The sequence below is a fragment of the Podarcis cretensis genome (genome assembly GCF_951804945.1).
Source record: "Podarcis cretensis genome assembly, chromosome: Z".
Taxonomy (NCBI): Eukaryota; Metazoa; Chordata; class Lepidosauria; order Squamata; family Lacertidae; genus Podarcis; species Podarcis cretensis.
Genome location: NC_137184.1, coordinates 28,274,989 through 28,292,872, shown reverse-complemented (window position 1 = coordinate 28,292,872; position 17,884 = coordinate 28,274,989). Strand labels below are relative to the sequence as shown.

Genomic DNA, 17,884 nt, shown 5'->3' with positions numbered 1-17,884 from the left:
CTTCATGAAATTGTGCCCAGATTGAAAAACAGGCAGGATAGTAGCATATTAATTAATGTGGAGGTAATAATATACAGATGTACCTTTAATTTTAATGCTTGTGTACTTGTGTTTAATACTTGCAAACCACCAAGAAACCTATTTGGGTCCTTTCCTAAACCATTCCGATGCTGAGTAATGACCAGTTCCTCCAACCAACTGGCATTGCTGGGAGAACCTGAAAGGACACCTTCCCTCATATATTTCACACTGCCCTTTGATGCCACCAGAGGATGCTTCAGAGCCCTTTCACTAGTGGCGAAATTAGTGGAGATTCAAAGCAAGACTCCTTGGAAGGCAAGAAATACAAAGAAAAATAACTTACTAGAATGCCAAATTTTGGAAATTCTGCATGAACCCCAAATAACAATAAATAATCAGCTGTAGTTTTAAAAAACAACAACCCCAAGGCAAAGTGAAATATTTTATTATTTCATAGCTTCAAAAGCAAATCATACAAAAGGACAGTGTTATTTGAGTTAAGATATGATGGGAAGGTTTCCGAAGGCAGAATGAGCACCCAACTGGCTGCGTACATACGTATACACACATATATAAAACGCTTCCCTGTGGTTCTCATCTCTCATCCCCATTCCCTTCACCCAGACAGTGAGTTATGTAGAGTGTCCTCTGAAGTCCAATTCTCAGCCTCCTGTCAGTGCAAAAATCTCAGACTCAGAAATTTGATTCTGATGTCAACTCTCCCCCCTTTGTAATGGCTTGGTCGCTCATCTCATCCTGCATCACCGGTAGGGCAATCTTTGTTAAGGGAGTTTCAGTTTTGAAAAGAGAGTCAGTTTTGAGGTGGGGGGTTATGTAGAAAGATTTCTGGAAAGACTCTGATGTGAAGTAGTAGATGAAAGGGTCAAAGCAGCAGTTCAGAGTGGCGATGCACAGCGTGATTGGATAGAATGTCCTCGCAAATCTCTCCAAGAAACAATTTGCTATGGCCTGAGAACGCACAAGGGCATACAAGAAAAGGATGGAGTTGTAAGGCACAAAACACACCAGGAAGATGGCCAAATGTACTACAATCATCTTCAGCACTTTCTCTTTGTTGGTGCCAATCTGGGAAAGCGTGGCAGGTTTCCGGAGGGTCCTCAGGACCAGTGATGAACAAATGAGGTTGAGCAGCAAGGGAATAAGAAAGCCAACCACTTCAATAAATATTGTAATTTTGGACAAGTAGGTCTTCCATATGCTTTTGGAAAAGCCTTCAAAACACGTTGTACTAGTGTTGTAAGTGTTGGTGGTGGAGAACAAGGATGCTGAGATCCCTCCACTGAGGACAAGAATCCACACACCCATGCACACGATCGCTGTATTCTTCCTTGTCCTAATGGTGCGAGATCGGAACGGGTATACAATGGCGAGAAAGCGGTCAACACTGATGCATGTGAGGAACAGCATACTCCCGTAGATGTTGGTCAGGAAGGCTGTCCCTGAGATCCTGCACAAAAGGTCTCCAAAGGGCCAGTGCCTGTTGAAGTTGTAGAAGATCTTGAATGGAAGAGTGAAGACGAAGAGTAAGTCGGAGACCACCAGGTTGGTCATGAAAATGGTGGTCTCAGATCGCATATTGATGCGGCAGCAGAATACGAACAAGGAAGCACAGTTGGTGATCAAGCCAAGGATGAACACCATGCTGTAGACAGCTCCATAGAGGTTGTACTTGAAGGAATCATCCGTCATGCATGTGTGGTTGTTGCTGTGATTCCCCATTACAGCTCTGCACTTTGCAAAGCCAAATTAAGTGGAATCCATGCAATGAAAGTCAGGAAGCCCTGCTCGCCTTAAGGAGCATATTCCAGTGATATTGATTGAAGGCTTGTTGCCACACAGGTGTGATGGGTGCCATTCTCCTGGGGAAAGCCAGAAAGGAAAAAGCAATCAGTTCTCAAATACTTAGTCTAAGTACCTCCCAATTTATATAAAACATCCCCCAAATAATCGTGGGAAGTTAGTTACAGGTGCTAAGGAGACTCTCCTCCTCCTCGAAGAGTTCCCTGGTAAGAGGGACTGACTGTTAAACCACTCTGGGATCTGATTCTGTAAGGGGAATAGAGGTCTCCTCACAACTCACAGCACCCTTAGCAAACAACACCTCCCAGGATTCTTTGTGAGGAAGAAGACATGGTTGTTTAAAGCGGCATGATATTGTGCAGATGGGGGCCAGACTCTCTGGACTGAATCCAACTAAGTCATACTCGGAATAGACCCACTGAAATTTATGGACTTACATTAGTCGTGTCTATTGATTTCAATGGGTTTTCTCTGTGTATGAGTTGGATTCAAGCATACATGCTGGCTGGGGCCAACAGGTGTTGTGGTCCAGCGATATCTGGAGAACAACAGTGTGGGGAATGATGCTGTATTCCAGGAGGAGGGAACCTTGGGCAGGGAACCTAATCAACATTTATGGTCTCTCTCTCTCTGGCCCTCAGACGTCTTCCAACCACATCACCTCAACAAACCACTCCTAATCACCCAGTCCTTCAAAGTTGTTTTTCACATGCTCTTGGCTGGAATGTATCCTTGAACTCTGATAATGCCTCTTGCTTGCCTGCATAGAGAATGGAGAGGGGAATGTGAGTTAGCCTATTGTAGAAAGATGAAATTTGCATTTGTAGCTCCAATCACTTTTCCCTCTGGCCTTGCCCACTGCTGACTCCTGGGAAGTTGCCCTGAAGGGAATATGGCCCTTGTGCTGTATAGCATGTGTGCATTTTTTAAAAATCCAGGTATTTCCTGTTTCACCTGTGTGCTCTTTGCCTTCTATAGCAGTTGTCATTTCAAAGAACATTTCTAGGTTCTATTATATTTGGTGTCTGACATACTACTTGGTTCTATTTGGGGAAGGACCACAGCGAGCCGGAAAGAGCATGTTTTGCAGGTTAAACCTCAAAGTCATCTCCATGTCGAGCTGTCTGACACTGTCTGACAGTGCTGGGAAGATTACGCTGAAAGGATCAATGGTCTGAGTCAGCTTAAAGAAAGCAGGGGACTCATGGAAACTTCAGTTTTGGCAAACGAAAGTATCCAAGGATGCAGAGCTTGATCTTTGTCCCTGGGGTGGGCAGGTAAGTCACATGCAGATAAAGCACGCAATAGGCATCACTGGCAGAAGTGGTTCGGGGCCCCTGCAGAATGGCTACAGGAGACAAACATCTGCAGTGGGAGAAACAGCAGACATTCCAGCGGCGTGTGTCCTGTTGTAATACATGATCTAACATCTGACCCAGGATGCTTTTGACAAAAGGAACCATTAGTCAGGAGCCTGGAACCACATCAAATGACAAATTCCTCCTCTTTTTGTATGGCTTCAGAAATAGCAAATCTTAGGCAATTTCAAGAGTTCTCTGGAAAAATTCACACCGTTTTGCTTCAGTTCTGAGGTAAGGTAAAGGTAAAGGGACCCCTGACCATTAGGTCCAGAGCAGTGCAGGGCAACGGCATTTACCTTCCCGCTGGAGAGGTACCTATAAATATAAAGTAGATGAATCTATAAAGTAGATAAATATCTACTTGCACTTTGTCGTGCTTTCGAACTGCTATGTTGGCAGGAGCAGGGACCGAGCAACGGGAACTCACCCCATTGCGGGGATTCGAACTACCGACCTTCTGATCAGCAAGTCCTAGGCTCTGTGGTTTAACCCACAGCGCCACCCGCGTCCCTCAGTTCTGAGGTAGGAGGGATATAAAAGGAAAGGTACACACTTGCACTGTCCTCTGACACCTTGCTGCTGTTCCCTGTCTCACAGCATCCACTGCATCTCACTCTGCCCAATAGCTTATTTTGCTTCTGTAATTCAGATCCAACAAGTTTTCAAGGTACAATCTGTATTAAACTTATATGTGGAACCAGGAAATAACAAACACAGTGAAACTTTGGTTTTTGAACGCAATCCGTTCTGGAAGACCGTTCGACTTCCAAAACATTTGAAAACTGAAGCATTTATGTCTGGAAAGCTCAATATGGAAGCCACGTGGCATGTTCAGCTTCTGAAAAGCATTCAAAAACCGAAGCAGTTACTTCCAGGTTTTCGGCATTTAAAAGCCGAAACATTCAACTTTTGAGACGTCCGAAAACCAAGCTACCACGGTACTTATCTTGCACTTATGTCCTTCCCCCTCTTTAAAATTCAAGAACAAGCTAAATCTGATAGAATAACAGCATGCAGTTTGGTCCTCTATGTGTTTACTCAGAAGAAAGTCCCACTAAATCCAATGGAATTTATTTCCTAATCAGTTTGCTTAAGATTGCTGCAATCTTAAACATGCTGATTTGGAAGGAAACCTTAACAAAGTCCTACCCAGACTTCAATTAGCCATGCCCCTTAATTTCAATGGATTTACTCTAAATAGGGCTAGAGTTGGATACAATCCAATGGACTCAGAGGGACATAAGGTAAAGGGACCCCTGACCATCAGGTCCAGTCGTGGCCGACTCTGGGGTTGCGGTGCTCATCTCACTTTATTGGCCGAGGGAGCTGGCGTACAGCTTCTGGGTCATGTGGCCAGCATGACTAAGCCGCTTCTGGCGAACCAGAGCAACACACGGAAACGCCGTTTACCTTCCCGCTGGAGCGGTACCTATTTATCTACTTGAACTTTGATGTGCTTTTGAACTGCTAGGTTGGCAGAAGCAGGGACCGAGCAACGGGAGCTCAGCCCGTCACGGAGATTCGAACCGCCGACCTTCTGATCGGCAAGTCCTAGGCTCTGTGGTTTAACCCACAGCGCCACCCGCGTCCCGTCCCTGTATTTACACAGAGGGACATACCTCTGTGTAAAAATACGCAGCATCACACTGCATGAGTACGGGTTGTAAACTATGAAGCTGCTCCTCACTTCGGCCTCATTGTCATTAAGGGTTGGGGAACTGGTGACCCTTCATAAAGTTCCAGAGGCCCCAATGGTCAGAAATGTTGGTGAGACACAGGTTTCCCATCGCTGCATCAAGAACACCAGCCAACCGTACAGAGTGCACATTACTGTAATGGTATGTATAACATGCACACTGTACATCTGCATCAGGCATAGGCAAACTCGGCCCTCCAGATGTTTTGGGACTACAACTCCCATCATCCCAAGCTAACAGGACTGTGGTCAGGGATGCTGGGAGTTCTAGTCCCAAAACAGCTGGAGAGCCGAGTTTGCCTATGCCTGATCTGCATCCTCCAACCTTTGGCTATCAGATGTTTTGGACTACAACTCCCATCAGCCCTTGTCAGAATGGCAAATTGTCAGGTGTTATAGGCACTGAGCTCCATAGACCTGTAAAATATTCATTGTTCATGTCAGTGGAGGGGTGATAGCTCTATACAGGAAAAATGATATTAACAGCAATATGGTATAGTATTACAGTATTGGAGAAGACCTAGAAAGACCTGGGTTCAAGCTCAAGCCAGCCATGAAGCTTACTGGGTGACCTCAGGGAATCATCTTAGCCGATAAGCTGAGTGATCAGATAATTCAGAGGATCACACAATTGGAAGGAACCACAGGGATCATCTAGTCCCTCCCTACAATGCAGGAATCTTTCACCCAACGTGGGGCTTGGACCCACAACCCTGAGATTGAGAGTCTTGTGCTCTACCAACTAAGCTATCTTTGAATGTATCTCTCAATATAATCCAAGTTCCCTACTATCATAAGACCCCCCCATTGTTGACCGTGGTCCCATCTGCTGTTTACATTTAAAGTACTATTATATCCCTTTAAGGGACACAGGTGGCGCTGTGGGTTAAACCAGAGCCTAGGGCTTGCCGATCAGAAGGTCGGCAGTTCGAATCCCCACGACGGGGTGAGCTCCCGTTGCTCAGTCCCTGCTCCTGCCAACCTAGAAGTTCAAAAGCACGTCAAAGTGCAAGTAGATAAATAGGTACCGCTCCGGCGGGAAGGTAAATGGTGTTTCCGTGCATTTCTCTGGTTTGCCAGAAGCGGCTTAGTCATGCTGGCCAAATGACCCGGAAGCTGTACGCTGGCTCCCTCGGCCAGTAAAGCAAGATGAGCGCCGCAACCCCAGAAGTCGGTCACGACTGGACCTAATGGTCAGGGGTCCCTTTACCTTTATATCCCTTTAAACACCCGTGGCTCCTCCGCACCCCACCAAATCCTGGGACCTATATTTCTTAAGGGTGCTGAGAGTTGTTAGGAGATCTGTCTTCACCTCAAAGAGTTGCAATTCACAAATTTCCCTGGGAAGAGGGATTGACTGTTAAACTCAGTGCTTTTTTCAGGGGGGACACACGGGGACGCATACCCCTAAACATTTTGTGAATCTAAGTTTGGCCTCATTGAGGGGCATTATTTCAATATGAGTAGGAAAATGAGAGTACCCATAAGCATTTTTTTAGGGGGGTGGTAAAACTACTCTGAAACTGTAGCTCTGTGGTGGGAATAGGGGTCTCCTCTAACCACTTTCTTCACCCTTAAAAAACTGCAGTTCTTTGAACCTACCATTTAATGTAACTGTGTTATAATACATGCAGCATATGGAGCCTTTATTTCTCCAAAAATCCATAAAGCAACACTTTATGAGGAATATAGCTTATTAGGATTAAAAAAAAAATCACATTTTTTCAGATTAATCAAACTTGTGTTCTGATGATCTCAAGATGCTCACTCATTTCCAATGGATCACCCAATGGATCAATGCAATTTTTAATAAAAGAAAAAGAAACCTTTTTATGCATAAGCCTATTTCTTTCTTTTTAACAGCTTCATTTAAAAGGGGGGGGCATTCCCAATCTTTCTGGTTATGCATCTAAATTTGGGCTCAGCTTTATGAGTACTTGCATTTATGCAGACTAAAAACATAAATTTGCATATGTCCAGTTGAATAAATATGTGCATTAGTTATATAAAACAAACCCCAGCTGCCCTACCGCTCTTACCTTTTTGGTTTCTGCAGGCTGTGCATTCAAAAGGAAATAAATATTACACTGAAAAGCTGGCTCTCAAAGGACTTGCTGACAAATCATCCTAAGATTTGCCACACACAACTCTCATCTGGACTCTCTTACCCGCAAGTGCACTGATGAAAAAGGCCCATTATTCCATTTGTACTACTTTTGTACTTACCTGCACTTGTTTTTATTTCCTTGTTGTTCCAATGAGTGATTGGAAAACTTTTGCCAAGGAAAATCTGCAAATTTGGTAAGCTGGAAATGCACAGTTTGTGACCTACCAAATCAAACATAACTCTCCTAGCCCACATCTCCCACCCCCAGTTTCAGATAGGACAGAGACACAAACAGGAGATTTCCAAATGTCCAATCACTCCTTCAAATACCAAACTCAAGTAGTTGAGTGACACCAGAAGGGGAGTCAGAGGTCACATCCGCACTATACATTTAAAGCAGTATTATACCATTTCTAACTGGCTGGCTTCTGCGAGAACATAATGCAGGAGTACTAGATGATTCTTTGGTTTGATCCAGCAGGCCTTTTCTTATGTTTTAAAGGGATTTCTTTAAACTAAGGACTCTTTTCTTTGCTACAGTAATTATGCCATTTGCATTGTTGCGCACATAGAAAATGTGTACATTTTAAAAATACGATTTAACATAGTTGGTAAACAAAATGCAATCCATTATTGACATTGATACCCCATTAATCCTTCAGATGGCTGATGATTTCCCAAACCTTCCCCCCCCCACACACACACACTATATAAAACACACACACACATCATCAATGTACATGGTGCTTTACAGAATACAAGAACAGCAGACCTCTGCCCCAAGGAACTTACAGGGAGGCAAGTGGAGGCAGCAGTAATCAGTGAACAAGTATCTCTTTTCTTCCCACAATTCTGATGCAGCTTGCTTCTATCGCCCCACCCCCACCCACTCATTTCCAGATAGCTAGGGGAGAAAATAACTATGCAGCACCAGAATACAAGATAAAATTCATGTCTGGTCTGCCCATTACAAGCTGCATCATAGTTCTCAAAACCATTCATTAAGGCCAACAATTCCAAAGCAAATGCCACTCACAGCTATCCTATGAATTATGTGTGTTGAAGATTAAGGTAATCTGGAATTGGTAACCATCCAGATAGTCAATTCTATGTCCTTAAATCCTTCTGAATTAAAGACAGTTACAACAGCCAAGTAACCTTATCCATCTTCCACCATTTCCCCTTGCTTGACTACTCACTAGCAAAACTGAATGTTCATAGAAATTCAATACAATATGCCCATTGCAATGGTAATACACCCCCCCTTTTTCTGAAAGGAAAAGGAGAGAGAAAGCATTTGATTCCTCCACCTGAAAGGCAAGCAACTGAGTTTACCAAGTGACTTACAAGCTAGGAACACAGGAAAGCTACCTTATACCAAGTCCATCTAGCTCAGTATTATATAGACAGAGTGACAGCTGTTATCTAAGGCTTCAGTCAAGGGACATACCAGGAACTACCTGGAGATGCCTGGGATTGAACTTGGGACCCTCTGCATGCATACCAGATGATCTACCACTGCACTATGGTCCTTCCCCTGGGAAAGAGGTCTGCTTTAGAAGCAGAAGAGGAAACCAAGATATTCTCTGAAATCAATCTGGGTTTCTTGCTTGTTTTTGGCTATTTCTGCAAGCTCTGAAATCAATCCAGAGCAATCCAGTTAGTTTCCTGCTTTATTCCCTGCAGTTCACTAACTAAGGAGAAAAGCAATGAAGAATACCCAGACATGAGGATATCCTGAGCAGATTTTGAACTCTGAACTTCCCCATCCTTCTAGTTCCACCATCCATTGTATTTATATACAATGAGAAATTATTTATATTAAACACAACATACTTTGAGCAGAAATAACCCTTCTGATGCTCAGTAGTTTGACAGCATTATAGATAACCAGCTGGTGTTGCTCAGGAATTCTAAGCCAAAAAACCAGTGCAGTTTTGAAAGGTTCAGTCTGCCATCTTAATTCAAATTCATCACCCAACAGCACCCAAAAACAGATGGAAACCTGTGTGCATGTTATTGTGTTTTGGGACGGGAGCTTGGCAATGAGGCTATCAATGACCACTAGTCACAATGGTTAAATATAGCCTTTAAGATCCATGCTTCCGAATACCAGGTACTGTGGGTCAACAGTGGGAAGAGCGCTATTGCTCTCATCATGACCTCCTTGTGGGTGTCTGATCAACATCTGGTTGGCTTCTGTGACCATATGACTTCTGGGCCTGATGAACCTTTGGTTTGATCTATCAAGGCTTTGTGCATCTGATGAGGTGCTTTGAGACTACACAGCAGTTCAAGATGGGACACATATTTGTTCCTTGTATCAGGCACTCTGGACAGATTTGGGGTTCTGGGTTGTATTCTATGTTAGACATAGGGTGGACAAATTGAAATTAGTAGACACGACTAGCTTAGGCCAGTTAATTTCAATGGGTCCGTTCTGAGCAGAACTTAGTTGGACATAACTTGCTGTTAATATACTTGGCACCTCGTTGCTTAACAGTGAACTGATGGAGGTAGTCTTGCACTTAGGTTGAACCCACACCATACATTTAAAGCACATGGTTTTCCCCAAAGAATCCTGGTAACTGTAGTTTGTTAAGGGTGCTGAGAACTGTAGCTCTGTAAATTATAGTTTCAGGCTTCATACATAATTAGTATATACTACATTTACTCACAATAAAGCCATTCATTCATTCATTCATTCATTTCTGGGATTTGTATCTATCAATATTCGTATTATCAGTGTAATACAATAAAATACTGTAATCCACTGATAATACAAACATTGAAAGATACAAATCCCAGAAATGAATGAAGAAATGGGCAGAACTCTGGCTGGATCCTCAGTTAAGCAGTCCTAAGCAACTTACTAGGGAATAAAGGAGAATTACATTTCAAAACATTTATTACATTTCTATTTCTCTTGTTTTTGCCTCAGTTGTGCTTTATGATACTCAGATTTTATCTGACCATTGGAATGACAACAACTCACTGGATAGTGGCTGTTATCATGCACCTAAGTGGAATCACACAGATGAAAGAAAAATCAAGTGTCCAGATCTATTGCCTGTTTAATCATACTTTACACAAAAATAAAGATATGATTTAAAACACGATAAGTTTCACAATAACAGGAATGTCTTTTGAGTGCTGAAATGTAAAATGTAAAAACGTAGACACCCCAAACTACTGTTTAATGTTGACCCATGGAGTTAAAACTAAAATCTGTGCTTTTCTAAAAGGATTTAACATTTTAGCTGCAGAGATGGCCAAAGCACTATGTAAATGTTGGTGTTTGTGCCAACTTCTGCTAAAAATGCAGAAATGTAAAGTAGTCAACAAGTGTGTGGGGGGGGGGCAATACCAAACTTCCATTTTTAAAAAACAGAAAAAGAATATTTAATGGGATTTAAAGAGAAGGAGGCTATGGGGGTGTGGTGTGATGACTGAAGCCCCATTCAGTGATCACAATCAGAAAATGTGCACTGTGGTATCTTTTTATTGCGAGCAAACACAGATTTGCAGTAACTTTGGAACTAAAAGCACTCTCAAAAGAAAAAAGAAAGGCAGTTTTGTTTTGCTACATCAAGGTGAGAAGATTCGTGGGCCTCCTATAAAAACTGTTGCTTAAAAGTCTCAGACATGAAAACAGAAAGATTACACCCACCACGACCCCTGCCGAAATAAATTAGTCGTCTTATCGGTTTCAGGAGCCTTAGATCAGAATCCTTGGCATGTCTACTCAGAAGTAAGTACCGCCGAGATCAGAGGGGCTTATCGCCAGAAAGGTGTGGCTGGAAATGATCGTCTGATGCCGCACTTACCATACCTTGTTGCACACCCCATTGAACTCAACAGAACTTACTACTGAGTAGATAGGGCTAGGATCACGCTGTGTGACACACACCGGATCAGGCCTCACTAGGAAATGTTTGAAATCATAGGAAAAGGACAATGGTGATTTTATTCGTTTGTTATTTATAAGCGCTTCTTCACCTCTCTAGACGACGTACTAGAAATCTGGTCACGATTTTTTTAAAAGGCGAATTTAACAATGAATTCGAAGAAACATACGGAAAAGTCAACTTACACAGCAGAGACCACCTTCCCAAGGTGGGATGATCAGCGCCACTGACTACTTCCAGATCCAGTCAGCCTGTAGGTCCGAGTTAGAAGCTTCCTGCCGCCCGGCGTTGCAATACACAGATCTGTTCCATGTTGTTTCGGTAACGCTTTGGAGCTGGACGCCCAAAACAAACAAAAACAAAACTATTTGCGCCTTCCAAAAACGCACAGATGATCATCAAAAACAGAGAAGCAGGCAGAGGCGCTCGCTGAGCAAACCCTCCAAGCCTTTGTTTAAAGGGCTGGCGGCGGGCAGCGAAACCTCCTCTTTGGAGATGGGCTCTTGCGCCCCGCTTCCAATCCCTGAGCCGGAGTTGTGAGCGTCGTGCGCGCGGAGAAGCAGGGGGAGGGCGGGGGGGGGGGAACAATCTCCCAATAGAAGGCATTTCTGATTGGATGGCGAGCAGTTCTAAGCAGCCCAGGACTCCGCCCCGTCCTTTGGGTTCCCATGAGGTGGCCAATGGCTGCAAGCGGGTGGGAGCTCTCTCTTTCGGAAAGCCTTTTTGGTCAGAGAAAGGAGGGGGTTCTGCTTTCCCAGGCAAGGACGAGTTGAGTTTCAAAAGGTCCGATTTTGACAATGGAGGAGGGGTCGCTTCCTGTGCGAAAGGGTGGTGGGCGATGCAGTCGGAGAGAGGGGCTGCTGGCAGGGGAGTCCTTGCTAGAGACTTGAATAACAAAAGAGTCGCATCGGGTTTGATTATTCGAATGTGGAAGGAACGGGTTGTAGGAAACTTACAGAAGAGCAGAATGAAAGAGCGTTTAGAAGAGGATTTGGGCAAATTAATGGAGGTTAAGCCTATCAGTGGCAACTAATCATGGTCGCTCAATTCCCAGTGGGGAATTGCGAGTGGGGAAGAGTCCTGTGGCGCTCAGGTCCTGCTTTCGGATTTCTCTTGACCCCTGCAAGATAACATGATAGCTGGACTAGATGGGCCTTTGGTCTGATTCAGAAAAGCTCTTCTAATATTCTGAAGTCACTGCATCTTGTCACAGCAAGTTACATAGCTTAACTATGTGCTGTGCTGGGGGGGGTGCGGAATACTTCCTTTTGCATGTCCTGAATCTTCCCACTGGTATTCATTGGATAATACCAGGTTCTAGTATTATGAAAGGCAAAGAAAAGCTTCATTCTGTCTGGCTACTGTGCACTGTGCACTTATACACCTCTTGTCATTTTCAACCCTTTGCAAATGGGTCAACCCACACACTACAGAGAATGAATGAAAAAACGAGGGCTGTGTGCTATAATCAGCTGAATCTGTGGTTTAATCAACTGAAACTTCCATTATCCAGAAGGGGTGAATTTTAGCCAATGGGGCCAAATTGTAATAGGAAAAGGAACGCTTTTCTTCTCCCTACAGCTGTCACCCCTCACCCCAGAATGTAAACAACCCACTGAAGATTACTCAGTTCCTTCCACTGTGGGGGCAGGAGGGGGGGGGGAGCAGGAGCACCACACAAGCAAACAAACAGCCCTTTCTGTTTCTCTTCTAGAGGCTCTGTGTGCCCTTGCCATGCAGCGCCTAGCTGCAGCCCAGTGGCTCCTATCCAGTGGACTCAAGCAATTTCCTGAATCGAACACCAGCATTAGCTCACTTGTAAAAAGAAAGAAAGAAAGAAAGAAAGGAAGGAAGGAAAAACAACTCCACATAGATTGGCTCGTCCCCTGTGTCTCAATCCCGTAAATGAACATCGTTTTCTATAAACTCTATTAATCATTCATTGATAGCCTGCAAAGAAGTTCTCCTGAGCATTCCAATTTATAGTGGAGGTTTGGTGAGATTTTGAATACATGGCTGAAGAACACAGCCTATTCACATGGCATCATGAGCATGGGGAGGCGTACGTTTTCTGGCAAGTTATGAATGGCGACTTTGCTGTGACTGCCACAGCTAGGGACAATAATTTGAGCCGCATGGCATTTAACCTCTCCAGACCCATTTCCCTTTTAGATGGCTGAGTGAACTAGCTGCATTCACACCCAGGAGGCTGAATCCACCTATGCGAAGTATTGGATATACCACTCCAGACTGCTTGAAGGGAGTTGCATATCTCAAGTGGCTTCTGAAAATACCTAAAATGTGGCATGTTGGTGAGATCATTTCCAGTTTCTTCGTTTGCCTGTGAGTAGTGGCTGGTGCCTATTGAGTCTGCTAGGTCAGAAAGCAAGGAGACTGACAGTAGATGGAGCCAGAGAGCCAGAGCCAATAACCAGGGGAAATAATTCTAGCTTTGTCCCCATTCTCCCCCCTGCTGAGCTCTTCTAGGGAATAATGAAAGAATACGAAGGAGAAAACAGACAGGCAGCACTATTCCTTTGGGTTGTTGCAAGTATGAGAGCCAAACAGGTGGGCTCTAGCTGAGGGCACAGTGAGGTTGGTGGGGCAGCAGCCCATTCACTCTAATGGACAAACCTCCATGGCTTTCTTACTACAGTGGTACCTCGGGTTACATATGCTTCAGGTTACATATGCTTCAGGTTACAGACTCTGCTAACCCAGAAATAGTGCTTCAGGTTAAGAACTTTGCTTCAGGATAAGAACAGAAATCTTGCTCCGGCGGTGCGGCAGCAGCAGGAGGCCCCATTAGCTAAAGTGGTGCTTCAGGTTAAGAACAGTTTCAGGTTAAGAACAGACCTCCAGAACGAATTAAGTACTTAACCCGAGGTACCACTGTACTTTTCTACATTCAGGCTTCTGACATCTCATCAGCATTTTCAAGCGATGCAGTCCTAAAAAGTCTGCACCATATTATTTTCTGTGCCTGTGTAGCCATGTAGGTTTTACTGACTGGCATATTTGACATTAAGAAGGAATCTGCTCACAGCCATAAATACGATCTTAAAGGTTTCCAAATAAAACATTACGAAGGAGATCAACTACAGAATGCACATCTAACACAGCAAAATTAATGAACACAGATTACCTTTAAAATTAAAAGTGGTCATACATAAATTCAGAACAATTTATAATGAGGAATTTATATTCCACCCCACAGAGATCTGCCAAACTATCTAATTGCATTTAAACATAACGTTAATAGTGTTAGGTTTTTTTCTGGGGCGGGAAAGTTTCCCAGTTAAGTTTTAATTGTGTATATCACCAATGTATTATTTTTTTGGTATTGTGCTTTTTTGTGTGTTTTTTACTGTGATGGTGATGATGATAATGATTTTCATTGTAGTAACACTTAAACATAATTATTTGTTTCAGGAAAGTGTTTTATAGCAGATTGGATCCAAAGTAAGTTAGGCTTCTATCTTAACTGCACTTACCTGGGAGTAAACCACACTACATGATTAGCATAGTACTGTTATTTGCTCATTGAAATCAGTGTAAAAAGGTAAGGTAAAGGTAAAGGTAAAAAAGTAGTTGCAACTAATTGAAGATCCATTGATTTCAATGGGAACTAAAGGACATCCATAGTTTCATCGGAGAAATGTTGGAGGGTATGGAATAGGATGTCTGTATTTTCATCGGAGAAATGTTGGAAGGTATGTGGATCTGCCCTAGTGAAATTAATGAATGAATAAATTGCAAAGCAACACTTTCCTGCCTTATTTATTTTACCCCACCTTTCTTGCAGGTTACTCAAGGAAGCACGCATGTTTCCCCTCCTCACTTCAGCCTACAAGGTTGTTGTGAGGATAAACACACACACACACACACACACACACGGGGTGGATTTGAATCTAGGTTTCCTCAGTTTTAGTCTGACATTCAGCCAGTTTTCCCAACCTGGTACCTTCCAGATGTTTTGGATTACAGCTCCCATGCTGGCTGGAGTGATGGGAGTTGGAGTTCAAAACATATGGAGAACATCATGTAGGACAAGGATACTTTAACCATCTTGCCACACTGAAACGTAACTTTGTTAGGCTAGTCACTTTTTTATATAAAAAAACAAACAACACCTGACTCTGCCCTGACTTTAACATACAGAATAGCCCCTGTTGATATGTTTGCTGGCATGGAGATAAAACACTGAGAAAGCTTTTCTTGCTAAGGTACTGTGCCCAGTACGAAGTTTTGTGTGCCAAGGCCCTGTGACCCGCAGTCCCCTAATTGATAAATAAAACACATGAACAAGCAAATTTTTGGTTTCTGGGTTCAAACAGGCGCAGGGAGGCAACGGCAGGGAGTGGGACAGTCTCCAGCCCTTGGCTGGGTCATGCAGGGCCCGGGGTCCGGCCGCAATGCAACCCACCAAATAAGGTAATGGACTTATCAGACTGACTTGAATACCACAGATGAGAGTCTGGGCGGCGCGAGAAACTGATAATACTTTAATGAGAAAATGAGTAAACACAGTATATAATATGAGAAGAAATAAACAGGGTTTTTGCCTTTTTTGAAGGCCTTGTTTATAGCAGGAAGATATTCAACAACAAAACGTACAGGAGAAAACTCCCTCAGAACTACACAGCCAATCAGGACACCACTGCAAGGATAATGCCGTTGTGACTGGTTGCTATGCACATCACCACCCTCTTGGCTGGCTGACTGTCAGCAGAATTATTTCTGTTCTCATCCTGAAGTAAAGTTCTTAACCCAAGGTACTATTTCTGGGTTAGCGGATGTCAGCATCGCCCTTGAGCCAGTGCCACCAACTGGACTCATACACTTCAGCCCCGACTGGGCTAGGCGAGCTGGGTAGCACTTCCAGAAACCACCTTCTGCACAGGAACAGGTCAAAGTGCTGTGGACTCACAGCTTAGAGTTGTGAGCACCGGATTCACTCCAACAAGAAGACAGTCGTCGCACAGCAGAGTATAGCAGAGCATAAACAACTCGGAGAGCAGCTCTGTAGAATATCTTCTTTTATTCTATCTACAACTATAATACACAACTATGTACAGAGCTAAATGAGGTCTAAGCGAAAATGCTGAACTGCACTGAGTGTCTGCAGCTGCTCTTAGCAGCAACCTTATCTATACACACGATCTCTCTCTAACACTCAGTCTCTCTCTCTCTTTGATGTGAGGCTGGAGCGGAATAAGTAGAGAGCAGAAACCGCCCCCTCCTCTGGAGAATCAGCAGAGAACATCAGCAGATTCTTGGATATGGGAGGGGTGAAATCTCCTCAAGCGGAGTGTAACCTGAAGCGTCTGTAACCTGAAGCATCTGTAACCTGAGGTACCACTGTACTTTGCTTCATAATTTGTGATTTCAAATCTCTGCTGGGATTCTCTCACCAAAGAGTACTTCCCCCAAATCTGGATCTTGGCATTCAGTAATTCTCCTATCCCTTGCCACCAGCAAAGGCACCATCTGGTCATTTATCTCAGGCAGCAAAATATCTTGGGTTGCGCCTGAAGTTTAGATTGTAAGAACCTGGCTTAGGTCAGAACAACCTTGTAGTCTTGTACATTCAAAAGCCTGGCAAAGGAGAGTGAAGATTTTTGCTTCAAAGCTAGCATTCAATCTATGTTCTAAGCTGTACTCTGTGATGCTGCAGATCAAGTAAACCAAAGATAAGAGCAAGCACGTAGTTGCCTGGAAGAAACAGCCTGCGAAATAGCAATACAGAAAAAGTGCTTAGACTAGGATCCCACACACTTGGTTCAAGCCAGCAATCTAAGCAGCACTAAACAGAAGAAGTGCTTTGCCTTTTCCATGTTGATTATTAGGAATGAATAGAACTATTTCCAATCAGTGCCACTTTTGCATGCTTTCACTCATAATCCATTTCCACGCTGATCAGTGATTATTATTGTTTTTTAAAATCTGCACAAAAATTTGCATGGAAATATGTATTTAACAAGGTATTTTCTCTTAAAATCTAAATTTTTAAAATATATTTTAATTCAATTTTGAAAGTATTTTAATGCTCTTTTAAAAGCCAAGAACTGCATTGCCACATTCGGAAAAGTAAAAAAAACCCAGTGGTTTTTCAAGCAACTTCCTGAATCTCACATTAGTCTAGGAGGCATGCTATCAGGTCAGTTCATATTGGAATTGGCAAATATGGTATCCTGCCCTGGAACCAGTGAGATGAAAGGACGGGTCATAACAAATACTGAACTAACCCCTATTTATTAGTTGGTTTGGTACTTTTATATGTTACCCTTCATCATCCATCATGGAACTCAAGGTGATGTACACCCAGGAACTGACCAAACCTGGACCTGCTTAGCTTCAACAAGTTGACTGCATCAGGTGACCTCAAATCAGATACTGGTACTTGCCACTCTCCTCTGCCAATGCTACAGTCTAGTTTAGGGTAGCTAACACACTGCCCTACAAGGGTTGCCAACTTGAATATTGGGGAGACCCAGGTAAGTGCGGCCCTGCATAATTGATCACAAGATGCTGTGCAGGCACACCATTTGAATAGCAATGCCCATTAAATGGGGAGGACCCGGCCGCAGGAGCCTGCCCCTACAGATATTGCTCAGCTGTTAACTACCATAAGCTCCAGTCCAACAAAATCTGCAAGGCACCCCGTTGCTTACCTCTGCCCTAAGTGCCAAAAGTGGGCAGTGAAGAGGGGCACCTATTCACACCTGGCACCCTGGCAGCAGAATCACTGCAGCTTACAGACCCTCCAAGTGTCCTTATTTTCCAGGGATGTCCCTGATTTAGAAGAAGAGTTTGGATTTGATATCCCACTTTATCACTACCTGAAGGAGTCTCAAAGCAGCTAACATTTTCCTTTCCTTTCCTCCCCCACAACAAACACTCCTTGAGGTGAGTAAGGCTGGGAGACTTAATAATAATAATAATAATATTTTATTTATACCCCGCCCTC

General features: G+C 43.5%; 1 protein-coding gene and 1 long non-coding RNA gene across 2 annotated transcripts; one reads left to right on the top strand and one right to left on the bottom strand.

The window, feature by feature from the left end:
* Positions 1–450: 450 nt before the first annotated feature.
* On the bottom strand, positions 451–11,469 carry LPAR4 (lysophosphatidic acid receptor 4). Its single transcript, XM_079961735.1, has 2 exons — positions 11,100–11,469; positions 451–1,901 (listed from the first exon to the last, which is right to left on the bottom strand). The coding sequence occupies exon 2, from the start codon at positions 1,759–1,761 to the stop codon at positions 715–717; it is 1,047 nt and encodes a 348-aa protein (XP_079817861.1). The 5' UTR covers positions 1,762–1,901; positions 11,100–11,469; the 3' UTR covers positions 451–714.
* Positions 11,470–11,605: 136 nt separating this feature from the next.
* Positions 11,606–12,759, top strand: LOC307207742. Its single transcript, XR_013834818.1, has 2 exons — positions 11,606–11,697; positions 12,631–12,759. It is a non-coding gene; the product is annotated as an uncharacterized lncRNA (long non-coding RNA).
* Positions 12,760–17,884: the final 5,125 nt, after the last annotated feature.

Bases quoted from the DNA above. Each gene is read 5' to 3' on its own strand.
- LPAR4 (XM_079961735.1), bottom strand. From the start codon at position 1,761: ATGGGGAATCACAGCAACAACCACACATGCATGACGGATGATTCCTTC.